The 15,946-nt window shown below is 33.2% G+C and overlaps 2 protein-coding genes across 3 annotated transcripts; one reads left to right on the forward strand and one right to left on the reverse strand.

Annotated features, from left to right (window-relative positions):
* Positions 1-3,201: 3,201 nt before the first annotated feature.
* On the reverse strand, positions 3,202-7,230 carry LOC120089451 (glucan endo-1,3-beta-glucosidase 8-like). The gene is made up of 3 exons (XM_039046926.1): positions 6,878-7,230; positions 4,957-5,619; positions 3,202-3,649 (listed from the first exon to the last, which is right to left on the reverse strand). Exons 1-3 carry the CDS (start codon positions 7,228-7,230, stop codon positions 3,202-3,204), a joined length of 1,464 nt encoding a protein of 487 aa, XP_038902854.1.
* Positions 7,231-9,415: 2,185 nt separating this feature from the next.
* LOC120088149 (CLK4-associating serine/arginine rich protein) lies at positions 9,416-15,679 on the forward strand. Of its 2 annotated transcripts, XM_039045252.1 has the most exons (13): positions 9,417-9,746; positions 10,232-10,270; positions 10,375-10,523; positions 10,705-10,780; positions 12,011-12,311; positions 12,408-12,517; positions 12,640-12,687; positions 12,813-13,013; positions 13,276-13,377; positions 14,095-14,222; positions 14,824-14,962; positions 15,138-15,290; positions 15,368-15,679. In XM_039045252.1, exons 1-13 carry the CDS (start codon positions 9,550-9,552, stop codon positions 15,390-15,392), a joined length of 1,668 nt encoding a protein of 555 aa, XP_038901180.1. In that variant the 5' UTR covers positions 9,417-9,549; the 3' UTR covers positions 15,393-15,679. The 2 variants fall into 2 exon arrangements, with proteins under 2 accessions (XP_038901181.1, XP_038901180.1); XM_039045253.1 differs by lacking the exons at positions 15,138-15,290; positions 15,368-15,679 and having other exon boundaries at positions 9,416-9,746; positions 14,095-14,269.
* The last annotated feature ends 267 nt before the right edge of the window (positions 15,680-15,946 follow it).

Consider the following 15,946-nt stretch of genomic DNA (forward strand, 5'->3'; position numbering starts at 1 on the left):
TTCTGCATTTATTTACTTACGTGTCGCAACTTATTTAGTGCTTTAATATAATGTTGATTCTCTATTCGTTGAGGATGTTAAGTGTCGTTTGGTCGGACATATGGGTTCTTCCAAAATTCGGACGTAATGCTTCTTTGTTAGAAATGGATATCAAACGAAATATTTTGTGTTTTATGAATTTTAAACAACGCTTCTTAAGCAAGTTTCATTAAATTGATTTGATACAATTGTGTGCATTGTCAGTTTCTTACACCACATCAATTTACATTGGGAATGGGAATCAACATCGTGATCAAGAAAGAAGATTGAGAACAGGAATCGGGAACGGGGAATTGGAATGGGATCAGGCAGCGTGCAGTCTGACATGGATCAGGAATGAAAATCGGAAAAAATAAGGATCGGGGAGCGTGGAGTTAGTTCGTTGATTAGGATCGGGAATCGATAGAAGAGAACGGGTAACAGGATCAAGAATCGAGCCTGGGACGTCGGTGGGCCTATCGAGCACATCTTTGGTGGCGGTTGGATAATTTCGCATGCGGTTGACATAAGCAGAAGGCCAAATATAAGTGATTTCTCCAAAATGGACCATTTTTCAATTGGGCCCTCCAAAATAGACCATCTGTACAAATTTTCCATAGTCTTGCCCCAAATACAATCTTTAACTTCACGAACACTCACGCGTTCGGCATTAAAATAAAATACATTTTAAAAGAGTCTTTGATTGTTTGTATCTAAGTTGTCTTAGTTTAAAATTGTTGCTTTTAAGATAATTGTTGAATAAAAATAAATGACAAAGATATCATTTTGGTATATGTATTTTAAAGTTTGTTCAATTTTATTCCTACTTTCAAATGTCCAATTTTAGTTCATTAGCTTCATTAAATCTTAAATTTAGTATCTACAAATTAATATTTATTGAAATTGACAAAATAATAAAAATAATTTTCATGTAAAGATTTATAGTAGAAAGGCGAATAGATAACAAAAAAGTTTTGAAAAAAAATCAATAATAAATAAGTAGTGAAGACTAGATTTAAAATTTATTAAAAGTATATAGATTAAAATTAACTAAATTTTAAAATATAGACACCAGATGATATTTTAACCATTATTATTTCAATACCTAAAATAAAAATTAATTTTATTGAAAAAAGACTTTTAAATTAAGTTGTGAAAGTTAAGTTATTTAATAAATTATTCGTATACAGGTGTAGAAAGTTAAAAAGGAACAAAATTTTAAAAAGATTGCACTAGCAGGGAATCGAACCCGAGTCTGTACCGTGGCAGAGCACTCTCCTACCACTAGGCCACTGGTGCTGGATGAAAGTTGAAAAGAACTAGTATAAATAAATGTTTGGAGTTGTGGAACTTCGATATTTTTTAAAAAAAAGAAAAGAAATTAAGAAATTTAGTAGATAAAATTAAATTTCATATCTACAGGGCATTAACTTTTAAATTTTATGTTAAATAGGTTTGTGATTTAAAAAAAAATATTGAATAAATCAATTAATATATTAGATACAAAATTAAAACATCAAAAACTTATTTGATACAAAATTGTAAGTTTTGAGATTTATTTGACACATTTTATAAGTTAGAGGTTTATTTGACACAAATTAAAAGTTTAAAGATCTATCAAAAATCTTTTAAAGTTTAGGAACATATAACTTGAAGTTTAATGACTAAACTTATAATTTAATTTTTAATAATAAAAATTGTAATTTAACTTAATATTAGTTGTTGCAAAGTTTTCAAGACATGAATCGACTAACATCCTTCTCTAAGGGTCTTCTTCTAAGTGAGGTCTGGAGTCGCCACCAATCATCTTTTAAGTATGTGATTGATGACCCTTTTAAAATAAAAACATATGCAAACTCAAATTTTAGTCTGGGAGTTGACTGAATGTAGAGAAGGTGTTAGTGCCCCAAAATACTCATTTTTAAAAATGGTTACCACATTTAATATTTAAGGCCACATAAACATAATCCACCAATGTTAATCTGAAAAGTGGTCCCATTTGATTACATTTGTTGTTGTGTTCCAATATCCTATAATCATAATGAAATGTGAGGCTTACAACCAAATTCGTAATCAACAAACACAGTTTGATTGTGGAGCTGAGGGTGATCCATTTGATTGTGTTTATTGATTATGCAAGACCCATTAAGAGATATCATTACTGTTACTATAATTGTTATAAAGAGTTACATTCGAAAAATTATGAATCTGTCACAATTACTATTACCTTTACATTTATCGTTAATGATTGATCATAAATGGTAAAGTTGTTGGGAACAACCGATAATAGGGGTGATCATTAGTTGGTTGAAGTCGGTTTTCGAACAAACCGACGTCGAACCAACCATGGTTGATTTGGAAAATGACCAAACCACCCTCCACCGTCATCTAGACGAAAAATCGATCAATCGACAGTTCGGTTGGTCGATCAATTTGGTCGGTTTTGTCTGTTTTAGAAAAACAATATATATAATATATTTAGTTATTATTATTTTATTAATTAAAAATGCTATATCAAATAATTAAAATAGCATTTTGGATATTTAAATTTATTAAATAACATTCCTTTTCCTCCCTATGAATTTAGTTAGTCAATTTGGATTTTATTTGGGGCTATGAAAATGATTCTTAATGTTAAAACCCGAATCTAATATATTTTTTATAACATATAATATATAATATAAAATATAAAATATAAGATTATATTATAATATATTATATATATATAAGATTAAGATTATTATTATTATTATTATTTTTAAAAATAAGTAATACATAAGTCGGTCGGTCGGTCTCGATCAAATCAGACCCACACTGACCGACCACATGTCGGTTTTTCCTTCCTTCAAACGGACACTTGACCACTACTTCGCCTACCATGCTCACCCCAACCGATAACTACATAAGCTTCACATTTGAGAGAGATTTCCTTGTCACCATTGCAAGTTTAAAGGTTGGGAATCCCATTTCGACTGTACCAGTTTTTTTATTATAGATTGGTAAATACGGCATAATTAGTACAAATTAGTGATATATAATTTAACATTTTATCCATATTTTAGAGATAGTACATATACCCATTGATCCCTAACCATCAACGTAAAAACTTTCAAATTTAGTTAGGAAAATATGGACATAATAATGTACATTTTATATGGTATGTTTTCAAACCTTGTTACACATTTAAACATACATGTTCAACACAAGGGCAACTAGCACGGTGGCGACGAAATCGGCGATGTTCATGGTCGTCAACCGCTGTCCGGTGCTGACGATCTGGATAGGGAACAAGCAGTTGCCAACAGAGGCATTTTTTGTTACGATCTCAGCAGATCCATCAAAAACACAAGCTTCAACACTTTGGTCTTGCATCTGGAAATACATATTGTAAGCAAAAGAAACGTTGCCTCTAGGGTTCAAGTTGTTGCAAGAAGATCCATACACCAAGCTTGTGCAGTCCGACATTGAGCAGGCATAGTCGATTTGACTTGCTATTGTTCTTAAATCCTTCACGCTATTCTTAACCACACACCATTTGTGTTCCAAGTATTGAACTCCCTTCGCTGCCACCGGCATCTCGTCGTTCCCTTTGCCCGTGAAGTCCATCGGGAACTTCGGTTTTCCATCATACCTATTAAAAAACACGTCTAAAAGAATGCGTAAAATGTTTCAATTACTTCTTTCAACTTTTAATTATTCTAAAGAAAGTCCTCGGTACTCAATTGTTAACTTTCGCACTTTGATTGTATCAATAATTGTGGCACAAGATTCAGGTTATTACATAACATTGGCCATAGGAGAGTAACTCATCTATATTCTTGAGACCGCTTGATTTTTCTAATTTAGGATCCTCAACATGTCCCTCAAGAATATGGTGCACCTTTGGGTTCACGATTCTTTAATCGAATCCGCTCAATTGGATTTGATAAGATAATTTTTCCAATGTAGAATTCTCAATAGGAATAGACCAAAATTTTCACTATTATTGTATATCAATTTATTTGATTAGGTTGATAGTAAATTGCACTCAAAATATAGTTTATAATATAACTTGTACTCCATTCGATAATCATTAGATTTTTTTTACCATTAAATTATATACCTAAATTTACCTAGTGCCTCTTCCAAATGAACCATATAGTTAAGAGAAAAAAACATTTACTAAAATAAAAGAACTTGCATTTAGATATTTGTTTTTTAACATATTCAAAAGCTAAGCCAAGTTTTGAAAACCTCAAAACTAAGACCTCATTTGGTAATTATTTGATTTTTGATTTTTTTAATTTTTAAATTAAGTTTATAGATACTACTTCCGTCTCCAAATTTCTTCCTTTGTTATCTACCTGTTGGAATGCCTTGAATTTATTTGTTGGCGCTTTGAACAACAAAGTACAGGTAAACTCTCTAACCCTAGAGACGCCATTTGATGTAATTTTCTGAAAACATTTTCCCCAATAATACTGTTCTCCCTCTGCCCGTGAACGTAGCTAACACACCGTTACTGAATCACGTATATTTGTGTGTCGATCTTCTCTATCTCTACGTTTCTTTTTGTGTTCTTTAATTGTCGATTTTGTAACACTACCTTTTACCCATGGTTTAAAAAACTTAACCAAAATTTGAAAACTAGAAAAAAAAATAGTTTTAAAAAACTTATTTTTGTTTTTGAAATTTGGTTAAGAATTCAACCATTATATTTAGATGTAAATCATTATAAGAAAAGGGAGGAAATTAAATAGGCTTAATTTTTAAAAACAAAAAATCAGAAAACGAAATGGTTATCAAACGGGATCTAAATTTAAAAAACTTATTTTTGTTTTTTGAATTATAAATTCAAATACTCATTTAGGAAGAACAAAAAGCAAATAATAATTACATTTCAAAAAAACCAAATACTTATCTGATAGAACTTATGATGATTCGTTTAAAATATTGTACCTGAAAATGCCCCAATGGCGCTCAAAGAAGCCAGGGAGAATGCTCTTCATATCCTCATCAAAAAGGCCAAACAAATACACTTCAAGCTTCTCATTTGGCCTCATGGGAGTCCCCTTCTTGCTAGCCAACTTCTTAAACAACCCATCATAAAACCTCTTTGCCAACTCTACATTAGCAAATTTATTAGCTTCCGTCGGCCACCCGACTTCGCCTACTATGATCTTCAAATTCCCGGCACCGATCTTCTTCAACGACCAAACTAGCGTGTCGTAGTTTGCATCAAACACGTTTGTATACGTCTTTCCCTTGTCATTTATCGACTTCCCTATTTCGTCTAAGAAGGCGAAGTCGACGGGAAAGTCAGGATTCTGGTAGAGACTAAGGAAGGGGTAAATGTTCACCATGAAGGGAGCGTCGTTGTGACTCAAGAAGTTGACTATTTCTTTTATTGTGTCGTGGATATCCGATCGGAATTGCCCATCAGAGGGCTGGTTCGATGCCGACTCGTAGACGTCAGCGTTCAATGGGGTTGTTGTTTTGATCTTCTTGCCATGGCCAGCTTCATTGAGAGCTTTTTGTATGTTTTCCATGGCTGGAAATGTTAGCTTTACGTAGCTGCCGTTGAAGGCCGTTAAAAATGGTTCGTTTCCCACAGCTACGTACCTGTGGATGTTTTTATTTGGAGCATTGGTTATAAATTAGGTAAATTATTAGGGGAATTTTCATCTATATTTCAAGTTAAATTATTTATATGCCACAAAACTAACTCAGTAAATTACAATAAGAAATAACCTATATAATTTACAAAAATTCAACCACTATACCTCAAGCCAAAAATCAAGTCACATTGAAATTGCCTCAAATTAGCCACGTAAAAAGTTTAGCCTAGCACAAAATTAAATAGTTAAACAAGCAACTATATGCAGTTAAAATTTGTGCAAACCAATTTTTTAGAAAATACACATCATGACCATAAAACCAATGATGTTTTGCATCCCCTAATAATAACCCTCATAATAGACTAGCCACATTTTTTTAAAAGAAAAAATGAAAAATATCAATTTATATCACAAAGTTTAAAAGGGTTGTATCAATTTAAACTATGAACTAATAATTATATCGATTTAAACTCTAAACTTTTATAAATGTATCAATTTACACCCTTTATCATGTTTTATTTGAATAAACATCGTGTGAGACCTAGAATTTTATCAATCAAAGCCCTAAAGTTTCATAAGGAAAAAAATTTGGTCTCTTAATTAAGATTTCTTTTGAAAAGTATCCTGCTTCAATTCTAATAATCCATTTTGTTAATTCAACATTTGAAGAAGTCTACAGTATGTAAGAACTAAATGCACAAACGATTTTATAATGTAATCTTAACACGAAGGTCCAAATTAATTCACAAATAACACTTTAGAAGATGAATTGGAACAATTATATATCTCACATGAAATATTTTCAAATTTTTTTAACAAAATTTGAAAGCGTTTTAATTTATATATTTATAAAAGTTTAAGGTAATTTGAATTAATATAATTATTATTTCAAATTTTAAATGGATACAAATTTTAAATTTAGGGGATAAATAAAAAAATTTCCTAACAAAAAAAAAAAAAGGAACTATTAGTGGGTGTAAATGCATGATTAAAATTGACTTATATATTTTCCTTATGCTTTCATAACTATTTCATGTACAAATTTTAAGATAAAGTTAGCTTATTTGACATTGCATGTTTGACAAATGGTGGAAGGAAAACAAGGGAAGGGGACAACTAATAAAGTTTTTTTTTTCCTTTTTCGTGTTGGATTCAACATCATTTCGATTAACATATTACGTCATTCTTTAATAACTTACTAGACACAACCTTAAACATTCACGATAATTTAAGGAAAAAAAGAAAAAGGAAAGGAAAGAAACCTGATATCGACGCCACCTTCATAGATATGAGTGGTAATATTTTCCTTAACCCAATCCTTGGCAAGGTTGTAATCAGAAGCAAGGCTCTCAAGTTGGTCATTAGGAATGGCAACAATGGTTTCAATTTTGGAACCAGCCAATGCACTGACAGTCCAAGAGTCAGAATCAAACAGCTTCACCTTCTTGATCCCATTGTCCTTGAGCAAGTTCACCACAATGTTTGGGTTCAATGGGTGAGATGCCATTGTACCCCAATTCACACCCAAGTTGGCCTCCACCACACCGATGACCGTCGCGGTTACAACCATTAGAGCGGCCCATACGACTGCGATGGCAAGTGTGGCTTTGGCCATGGCTCGAGTCCGCTCGGTCGAGACAAATATGGGTGTGGGGTTTGAGAAAGATGGGATTCCAAGAAGGTTTTTCTGATGATGGCTTGCTTGAAGTATTGAAGGATATGGGGGCTGGTTGGTAAAAAGAGACAGAATGAGAGGTTTATGTTTCTTCATTATATGGTCTTTACTTCTTTGCTGTTTATAGGATTGAAGGCTGTAATGCCTATATTTAAGGGCTTTTTTGTTTTTATTTTTGTCTTTTTAGTTTGAAGTTGCACAGCAATTTTAACTGTCAGACTTTTAAGATAGACACATAATGGTTTTAACTTGATTACGTTCGGATTAACATTTAGCATTAACAACAATAATTAAAGAGGCGTTTTGAACAACGAGTTAGTTATTATAGTTCTAATTATTATAGTTTCAAGTTATTATATTTAGGTTATAATAGTTTGTGTTTTGGGTGTAGATTATTTTAATTTAGATTATAATAGTACGTGTTTAATAAATATCGTAGTAAATAATAAAAAAATGATAAATGTAAAATAGTAAAAACGATAGCAAATACTAAAATACTATAGCAAATAAGGATTTTAAAATAGTGTTGACTGTAACTAATTAAAGAATACAAAATAATATTTACTGCTGAAAAAACTGGTAATTATGGTCTTAAAATAGTCTCTTGCCCCAAACATCTTTTTAAGTGGTATGTGTAGCGTATGCTATAACTATATTATGTGGCATAGTAAAAAAATATTATTATTATTTTGAAAAAAATAGATTTTTCACGTAACAAATTTTTCTGGGATAACTGTTGTTCACCCCAAACCAATTATATATTTTTTTTAGCATTAACTACTAAAGAAAACAGTGTAAATCCTTATGGAGAATGGGTGCCACATGTCGCCACATTTTTTTATTTTTTACAAGAAAATCAATTTATACTCTAAAATACTTTAGAATGTATGAATTAAAATCCAACTAATAATTATATTAATTTAAATTTTGAGTTTTTTGCAAAAATATTAATTTACACAATCTATTATATTCTGTTTGGAAAAACCTCGTGTGAAACTTATAGTTATACAATTAAACCTTTAAACTTTCATGAATGAACCAATTTAGAATTTCGATTATAATTTCTTTTTGTAATTGTCCATGCATTTACTCTAACCATCCACTTTAAAAAATCAACATTTGATGAAGTCTACACACATTTGAGAATTAATATGCAGACGATTTTCAAAAGTAAGTTTAGAAAGGTTAAAATTGATTTGCTTATGAAAATTTAAAAGTTTAATGACTCATGTTATAAGTTTCACTCGATATTTGTTGAACAAAGTCTGGAGGAGAGTGTAAATTGAAACACTTGCCATGAAAGTTCATTTAAATTGATACAATTATTATTCTATGGTTTAATTGATACAACCAATAAATTTAGGTGTATAAATTGATATTTACCTCAAATAATAACACATTTACTATATATATATAACTTGGGATTTGGATGTGAATTCATAAATTAGGTAGGTTTGAATTGCATGGTCTTATAAATTTCTTGACAATTGCATAACTTGCTATCTCGAGCTAGTTTCTAAAATTGAAATTTGACTCTTTAAAAGGTTTTCTATGAAGATATTCAAATTGTTCGTTTGGGTGAAGCTTGCCTTACTTAAGGTTCTCACTAATCGAATTATTAAAAAAAGATACACGTTGTTGTTATACATAATAATTGATAACCATTGATCTTTAGGAAACTCTTAACTATAGTGTCTATCATTTCGTTATTTCATCCACTTGTACCTCTATTTGGGTGTCAATTGGGCAAATATTATAGATAATGAGCATTTTGTACATTCTTCCAATTTCTACTTTATTTTATTCTTTATTTGTTATGTTATGCTACTTCAATATACTTATATTCAATAAACATGTCACGTTAGTTAATCAGGTTAAAAATAAGAACATAAAAAATCACAATTGAAATTCTTAACTACAAAATTTGCGTTAGAAACTTTGGAACTAAAAAGACACTAAAATTAAAATTATTTTTTGTCCCGAATAAAGTTGTACACTTGAACTTAAAAATCTTATTTTTCCCCAATAAAATTAAGTCAAAGTGAAAAAAAAGAAAAAAAAAAATTTTACCCAACCCAAGCAAAAAGCCCAAACTAGTAAGAGCCCAAAAGAACCTTCTCATCAATGCCATTGAAGCACGGTAGACCATCTTCGTCATCGAGAATTTCGTAGTTCTATGAGCAGAGAAGGGAATTAGGGTTTTTCCATCTTCCCGATTCGATCAAAATCGCTTGGAATTCGCATTGCTCCGTTCCAGAGATGTGGCACGAGGCCAGGAGATCCGAGAGGAAGGTCCACGATATGATGGACGCTGCTCGAAAGCGAGCTCAAAGGCGCGCTGTTTTTCTCGCCAAGCGCCGTGGCGATCCTCAGCAATCCATCCAGGTCGTTGGAACTCGGTGCCGTGTCTACCGTGACGATGGTCTCTATCAAGCAACTGAGGACCAGCAAGGCCTGTAAGAATTTTATATTTCATCTCTCTGCATTAGATATAAAAAATACTTGGGTATATTACGAATTCGGATTTTTTTTCGGTGTTAAAGATATTGGAGCTGGCTAATGTTGTCCGACTCTGTCTGACTTCAGTATAAAATTCTTAAATTATTCGAAGTTCTGCTATTTGTTTGCCTTTTGGGAATTCGTCAGTTTCTTCTTCACTTTGTTCATTGCGTAAATTTAAACGAGAAACGATGTATTTGTTTGCCGATGAATAGAAACTGAGAATTTAATTGCAGGAGGTTCTTTAAAATTTTAACCCTTCAGCCCATAATTGATACATGTTAAATTTTTGTTATATTAGATCATTTGTTGACCGAAATTTCGTCAATTGTTAGAGTTTGTTTTATTAGTTCGGTGGCATTGTTGTTTTTTAGCATCCAGACATCCACTTCATCTTAATTCTTTACCTTTTTGGGATTTTTGTTGCAACTTCTGTCTACAGGATTCCTTGGAATGGAAAACAGGATGTTATGATTGATAGGTCCGTTTCTTTTAATCTTCTGAGGACTGTTTGATTCTAAGTATGTTGTTTGGCTAAAGATTTATGATTTGAGGTTGAGGAGTAGGTTTTCATTTCTTGAGCAGATTTGATGGACGTGCGCTGCTTGATTTCATCCGAGAACCTGGATCCCGACATATTCGAACACAAGAAAAATCTGAGGAAGAAGAGGAGTTAGAAGAGTTTGTTAATTTTCAGCGTTATCGAGATTTAATTAAGCATCGGCGTCGAGGATGTGGGTACTTCTTTTCACTTTTATCGAACTCTTAAATCCTTTAACAGTTCAATGCACAAATCCCCTAGCTTTCCTTATTTGATGAGCAATAAGGGCAAAGGTTATTTTTATTTGTATGTCTTTTTTTTTTTAATAACGATGTATATATTTAACAAAGCTCTGTACAATTCTATGTCAACAGTTAATGACGAGGATGGTTTACAACACGTAAATCAAGAAATGGAGGCCAAGGTGTCTGCTCCATTTGTATCTGATAGGTTTCTCTCTCCTGCTCTCTCTCTCTCTCTCTCTCTCTCTATATATATATATATATATATATATGGGACGGACATGGAACAATATTTTGTCCTAATTTTCCTTGTTCACATCTTTCTAATTGCCTGGGAGTTGTCTCTCTGTACTCTAAACTGTGAGGTGGTTTGGGTTTTGGAAATTCAATATCCATACCTTTATCCTCCTTTTGTAGAATTAGATTTCTGTTCAATTTTTTTTCCTATTGAATAAAATCATTCCCTGCCTTCAGCATTTCTACCGAACAAGAATCAGTCATTTACATTATATAATTGTAAGGCGGTTGTAGAGGGAAAAAAATGAAGTGTGTACTTTTTTTAATTAACAAGCTGTTGGAAAATGGTGCTATCACCACCTTCACTATCATTCTTAATTTTTCTCCTGAAATTTCTACTTCCCTTGGAATACCCATAATGATATTTTCCACGTCAATACTTGCCTTTATTTATACTTTTAAGTCAATAGCCTTGCTCTTTTGATATGACCTCCACAATCCACATTGATCTCCAATAAGCCTCATAGTTTTCTTCTTTAGCGTACAGTAATAAGCCCTTCAATTTTATCTAATCTATCCACCATTACTCGGAACCAGGACTACCTCAGTTTCCCTAATGCTCCTTCAAGTGTCATCTTTTCAATTTTCGATGAAGTCTCCTACACCTGATCACTTCACTTACAAAGTGTGGACAACTTGATAGGGCCACATAAGCATGGAAAATATTCATGTTCAACGTACATCTATTGCCTACATGTTCTTCAAAGCCCTCCAAATCATGTACCAATCATGATGGAAACATAGTTAGTGATTACTACTGTTCTCTTTCACCTTATTTTATTTCTATTAAACCTAAGTTCACCTTGGCATTACTATTCACTCCCTCTAACAATTCCCCGTTACTGATTTGCCTCTAGAGGTCTCCCAAGCACAAACCACCAACTGTTGTGCAAATGATTTTATTCATATTGGTGTGTCTTCATGTTGAGATACTGTACCCATCCTAGAGTGGATTATGTTTTAGATCATTACAATTTTGTGGGGGTATCAATTTTAACTTTGCTCTAAATTCCGGTTCTACTTTTCATTGTCTTTTGTTCTCAATAATTTCATTTTTATTTCACGTTAGTTTTATGGATGGAATTGCTGCTGTTGAATTTTATATAGTTTTTTTTATGATCTTTCTTGTGCGTACATGAAGATCTCAGCAACCACAGCCTCCTTCTGCAAGTAAGGGATCATACTCGCAAGTGGGGTTTTCTTATGAGGCGGATGGGAAGGAGGAATCAAATTCAGATGCTGATGATAATGCTAGTGATGATGAAGATGATGAGGATGATGAGTATGAGGATTTTCACAGTGATGACAGTAATGATGAAGGAATGGAGGTAATAGCAAAAGAGTTCGGAGTGAAAAGATACGGATGGCTTGTTTACATGGATAAAAAGGCTAAGGAGGAAGAGAAGAGGCAAAAGGAAATAATCAAAGGTGATCCTGCAATTGTAAGTCACTTCCATCATCGCCTAAGAAAAATACCACATTTGTTTCAGCTCTCTGATAGTCAAATGTCTCATAAACATAAAATCTGAAACTATTAGAGGAAGCTAAGTCGCAAGGAAAGAAGGAAAGCATCTCAAATGGAACGGGAAAGGGAAAGAGAAGCTGCACGAATTACTGGTACCAGAGTCCTCCATCATGATCCTTACCGGTATAAAAATAAAATTTTCTTTCATGATATGAAGAGGATAAGAATTCACTCTTTTGTTCACTGGTATGATATGGCAGTTGACTTTTATGAGCTATAATCATGCATTCTATTTTCACGTGTAGAGAATCTAGACGAAGTCCAACTTATGATGCTTATCCACGTTCAAGAAGGTATGTCTTTTGAGTTATGATTGAAATCAGAGCTTCCTAGCAGGGTTTGTGGTTTCTACAGACAAAACTGGATTTTTTAAATTACTTTTTTTTTTGATGATTTATTATATCATATTATTCTGCAGATCAAGGTCTAGATCACATTCCCCATCATACTCAAGGCATCATTCTCGTGGCCATTTTGATGATGTTCATCGGAGCAAACCAAGGACTCCAAAAATTGAATTCATCACTGAATTTGGGGGATCTGGCGAAAGCAAGGAACCGAGGCTAGAAGGACTATCTCCACCACAATCTCCTCCATCTCAGCCTGATATGATAAACCGGTCGGAGCACTCGACCTTTCATTATTGCGAAGATAGATTGGACAATCTTTACTGTGCTGCAGCTTTCTCCATTTTGTTACCTGAGGGGTGTGGTTTAGTATAGATCAGGCCTAGGATTTTCAGCGTAACTGCCCACGGCAAGATGGAAGGAGGCTTCCTTTTTGAAGCTCAGATATTCCCTAAAATGGATTTAACATAATCACTAGCAAATGTGCATAGAACTTTTATAATGGGCATCTCTTACCCTTGTGCTTTCATGCAGGCCGTCATCTGGTCGGATCCTTGAGGCATTGCATATTGATCCAGCATCTGGCGTGACACTTGATAAAGAAAAGAGCAGTAGAGCAGTAAAACCATCAGTAAGGTATTTATGAAGTCTAAATTTACTTTAGTGTCAAGTTCCTGTGAACTGATGCTGATCAGTTTTTAAAGAGCCATCCTGGTGTGCACCTAGGTGCAAGGTGCAAGTCTGACACCTCGTCTTGAAAAGGGGTGTGCCTTAGGCACATGCCTTTTGTGAAGCCCCAAGGCTCAAAGCTCTGGGCCTTGGGGTTTTTCCATTATTTTTATAAAATAGCAATAATTAGGGACTTTTTTTCTTTATTACCTAATAAAATCAAATTTGCTAAGCCTAAATGTAGAATTTCTTGTGTTCAAGGATCTTTTTCTCATATTTCCACTTCAACTATGCTCTCTCTTTTTTATCTACTGCTTTTATATATAGTGCACCTCCCAAAAATAATCCTGAATTTTTTTTCTCTTCTGCCCTGGCCCTAGAAGACTATTGCACTTTATAGCTGCGCCTTGAGCTTTAAAAAGACACTGATGTTGATACATTTCCAATACTAAATTACTAATGTTTGGTGCCTTTTGCATGTGAAGTTATTATGTTCTAAAGTTTATTAAACAATTATGGGCATTTAAGTCCTTGTCTAATAATTATGGGCTTCTGAGTACTCATACAATAATTATGGGTTTTTGAGTCCTTGTACCGTAATTATGGGCATTTGAGTCCTTGTAAAGTAGTTATTAGTATTTGAATCCAAGTACAATAATTATGGACATTCCTTTCCTTGAACAGTACATCTTCAGCCCTTGCAAAGTTATCAAAGGCAAGTTCTTCCGGAGGGCCTTTAAAGCAGGGGGAAAAGAAAGAAACTCCACAGGAACGACTTAAGAGGATCATGAGTCAACAACTTAATAAACAAAGTATGTGTGCATTTTCATTGCGGAGGGTCTTCTCTAAGACCTAAGAAGTATGAACACTTCGATTTGACTAATATGTTTGTGTTGGACGATTTGACATTCTGACACTTGTTAGTTTAATAGTTCAATAGATATGTGTTAGACTCTAGTTGTAGAAAGTCAGTGTTCAACATTTGTTCGACATGCATTGAATAGTTTTTTAGGAGTACTTAATAGACACAATAATATGACGAAAATAGAAAACTTGAGCACAGAATATATCAAACTCATTTTTAAGCATATCAATCCATTAAACTTATTCACTATCAATTTTATTACGGTATAGAAATTATATATATTTTAAAAAATGCATATTTTAATAGATGTGTCTCTGTTGTGTTTGTATCCTAGATTTGTAAAACAAACAACTTCGGCACCATGTCGGGTGGTATATGTACTTAGTTTAAGAGGTCTGCTCTGGAACGTTATTATCCCAATCAATGAAGAACTTATGCCTTTTGACCCTTCTACCCTTATGAATGTTTTGTACGGGAGCTATTTTTATTTCAAGATTTTTTAATATCTTCTCTGGCATTTATGTTGAACAATTGGATGACCCATGCAGTTAAGAAAGATACAGCTGCAGAAATGGCTAAAAAGAGGGAGCAGGAGCGTCAGAGACTGGAAAAGCTGGCGGAAACTAGCCGATTAAATAGTCATAGACATCGGAGCCGCAGCAGAAGCTACAGCCGTTCACCCAGAAGGTACGTTTTCTTGTTTTGAAGTTTTAACTAAATGATTTATGATCTCGGACCTGGGAGTAGTAATTTTTTTTTGAGACAAGTGGGAATAGTAATTAACTGTACTTCGTTGATTGTTGACACCGTATGTCCGTTTTAAAGTTTTGAGACTCAACAATGATTTGATTGCTTACTGCAGAAGATACCGCCGGAGTAGGAGTAGGAGTAGAAGTAGAGGGTCACGGAGATATTATTCTCGTTCCCGGTCTCGATCTCGTTCTCGGTCTCGGTCTCGCTCTCGAAGCCGTTCCCGTTCACATTCCCGTTCACCTTCTTACTCTCGTTCACCAAGGTATGTATTATTATTAGTTGTGCAACGATTTCATCACGTTTGGATACTTGCTGATAAGACGAGCCAAAATATTGCAGGGTTAGGAGCCGAACAAGATATTAAAAAAAAAAAATAATAAAAGGAACGAATCTTTTCCTGGATATTATTTCATTTTCATCATACTCTATTTCTTAGTGCTGAAAATATATATGTTTCTAATTTTGGATGGATGTATTATAATGTGAGCTTCAAATCGGTTCCTTCCTAGAGTTTGTATTTGTTTATATATCTAGTTTCAATGGTCTTTAGGACTGGTGGAAATTTTGTTTATTTACAAATTAGGCACAAGGGGAAATGAAAAAGAAAAAAACAGATCTGTTTCTCCATTTTGCAAATAACTATAATAATTATGTAAATCCGTCCATTTGCATTACACATTCAAGTACAGGTGTACATAAGTTGGGTACTAAGGTATTTTTTGGACCAATCCATTTTTAGATTGGTTGGTTGACAACTTAAATGATCCAAATAAAGGTTTCAATCTACCTCTTAAAATTTGAGTTGGGTTGTTGGATTTTAAAGTTTAATTACTTTATATGGATTAATTTGTGATTTTTTAATATTTTTCTTTCAAAATTATTATAATATTTGTCTCTATTTAAAACTTGCAATAACTA

Source organism: Benincasa hispida, chromosome 10 (genome assembly GCF_009727055.1).
Source record: "Benincasa hispida cultivar B227 chromosome 10, ASM972705v1, whole genome shotgun sequence".
NCBI classification, from domain to species: domain Eukaryota; kingdom Viridiplantae; phylum Streptophyta; class Magnoliopsida; order Cucurbitales; family Cucurbitaceae; genus Benincasa; species Benincasa hispida.

Excerpts from the sequence above, each read along its gene's own strand:
- LOC120089451 (XM_039046926.1), bottom strand. The coding sequence starts at position 7,230 with ATGGCCAAAGCCACACTTGCCATCGCAGTCGTATGGGCCGCTCTAATG. Across the intron at positions 5,620-6,877 it reads GAAGGTGGCGTCGATATCAG|GTACGTAGCTGTGGGAAACG; the intron begins GTTTCTTTCCTT and ends AAACATCCACAG. Across the intron at positions 3,650-4,956 it reads CGCCATTGGGGCATTTTCAG|GTATGATGGAAAACCGAAGT; the intron begins GTACAATATTTT and ends GTTTTTTAATAG.
- LOC120088149 (XM_039045252.1), top strand. The coding sequence starts at position 9,550 with ATGTGGCACGAGGCCAGGAGATCCGAGAGGAAGGTCCACGATATGATG. Across the intron at positions 9,747-10,231 it reads ACTGAGGACCAGCAAGGCCT|GATTCCTTGGAATGGAAAAC; the intron begins GTAAGAATTTTA and ends TTCTGTCTACAG. Across the intron at positions 13,014-13,275 it reads CAGCCTGATATGATAAACCG|GCCGTCATCTGGTCGGATCC; the intron begins GTCGGAGCACTC and ends GCTTTCATGCAG.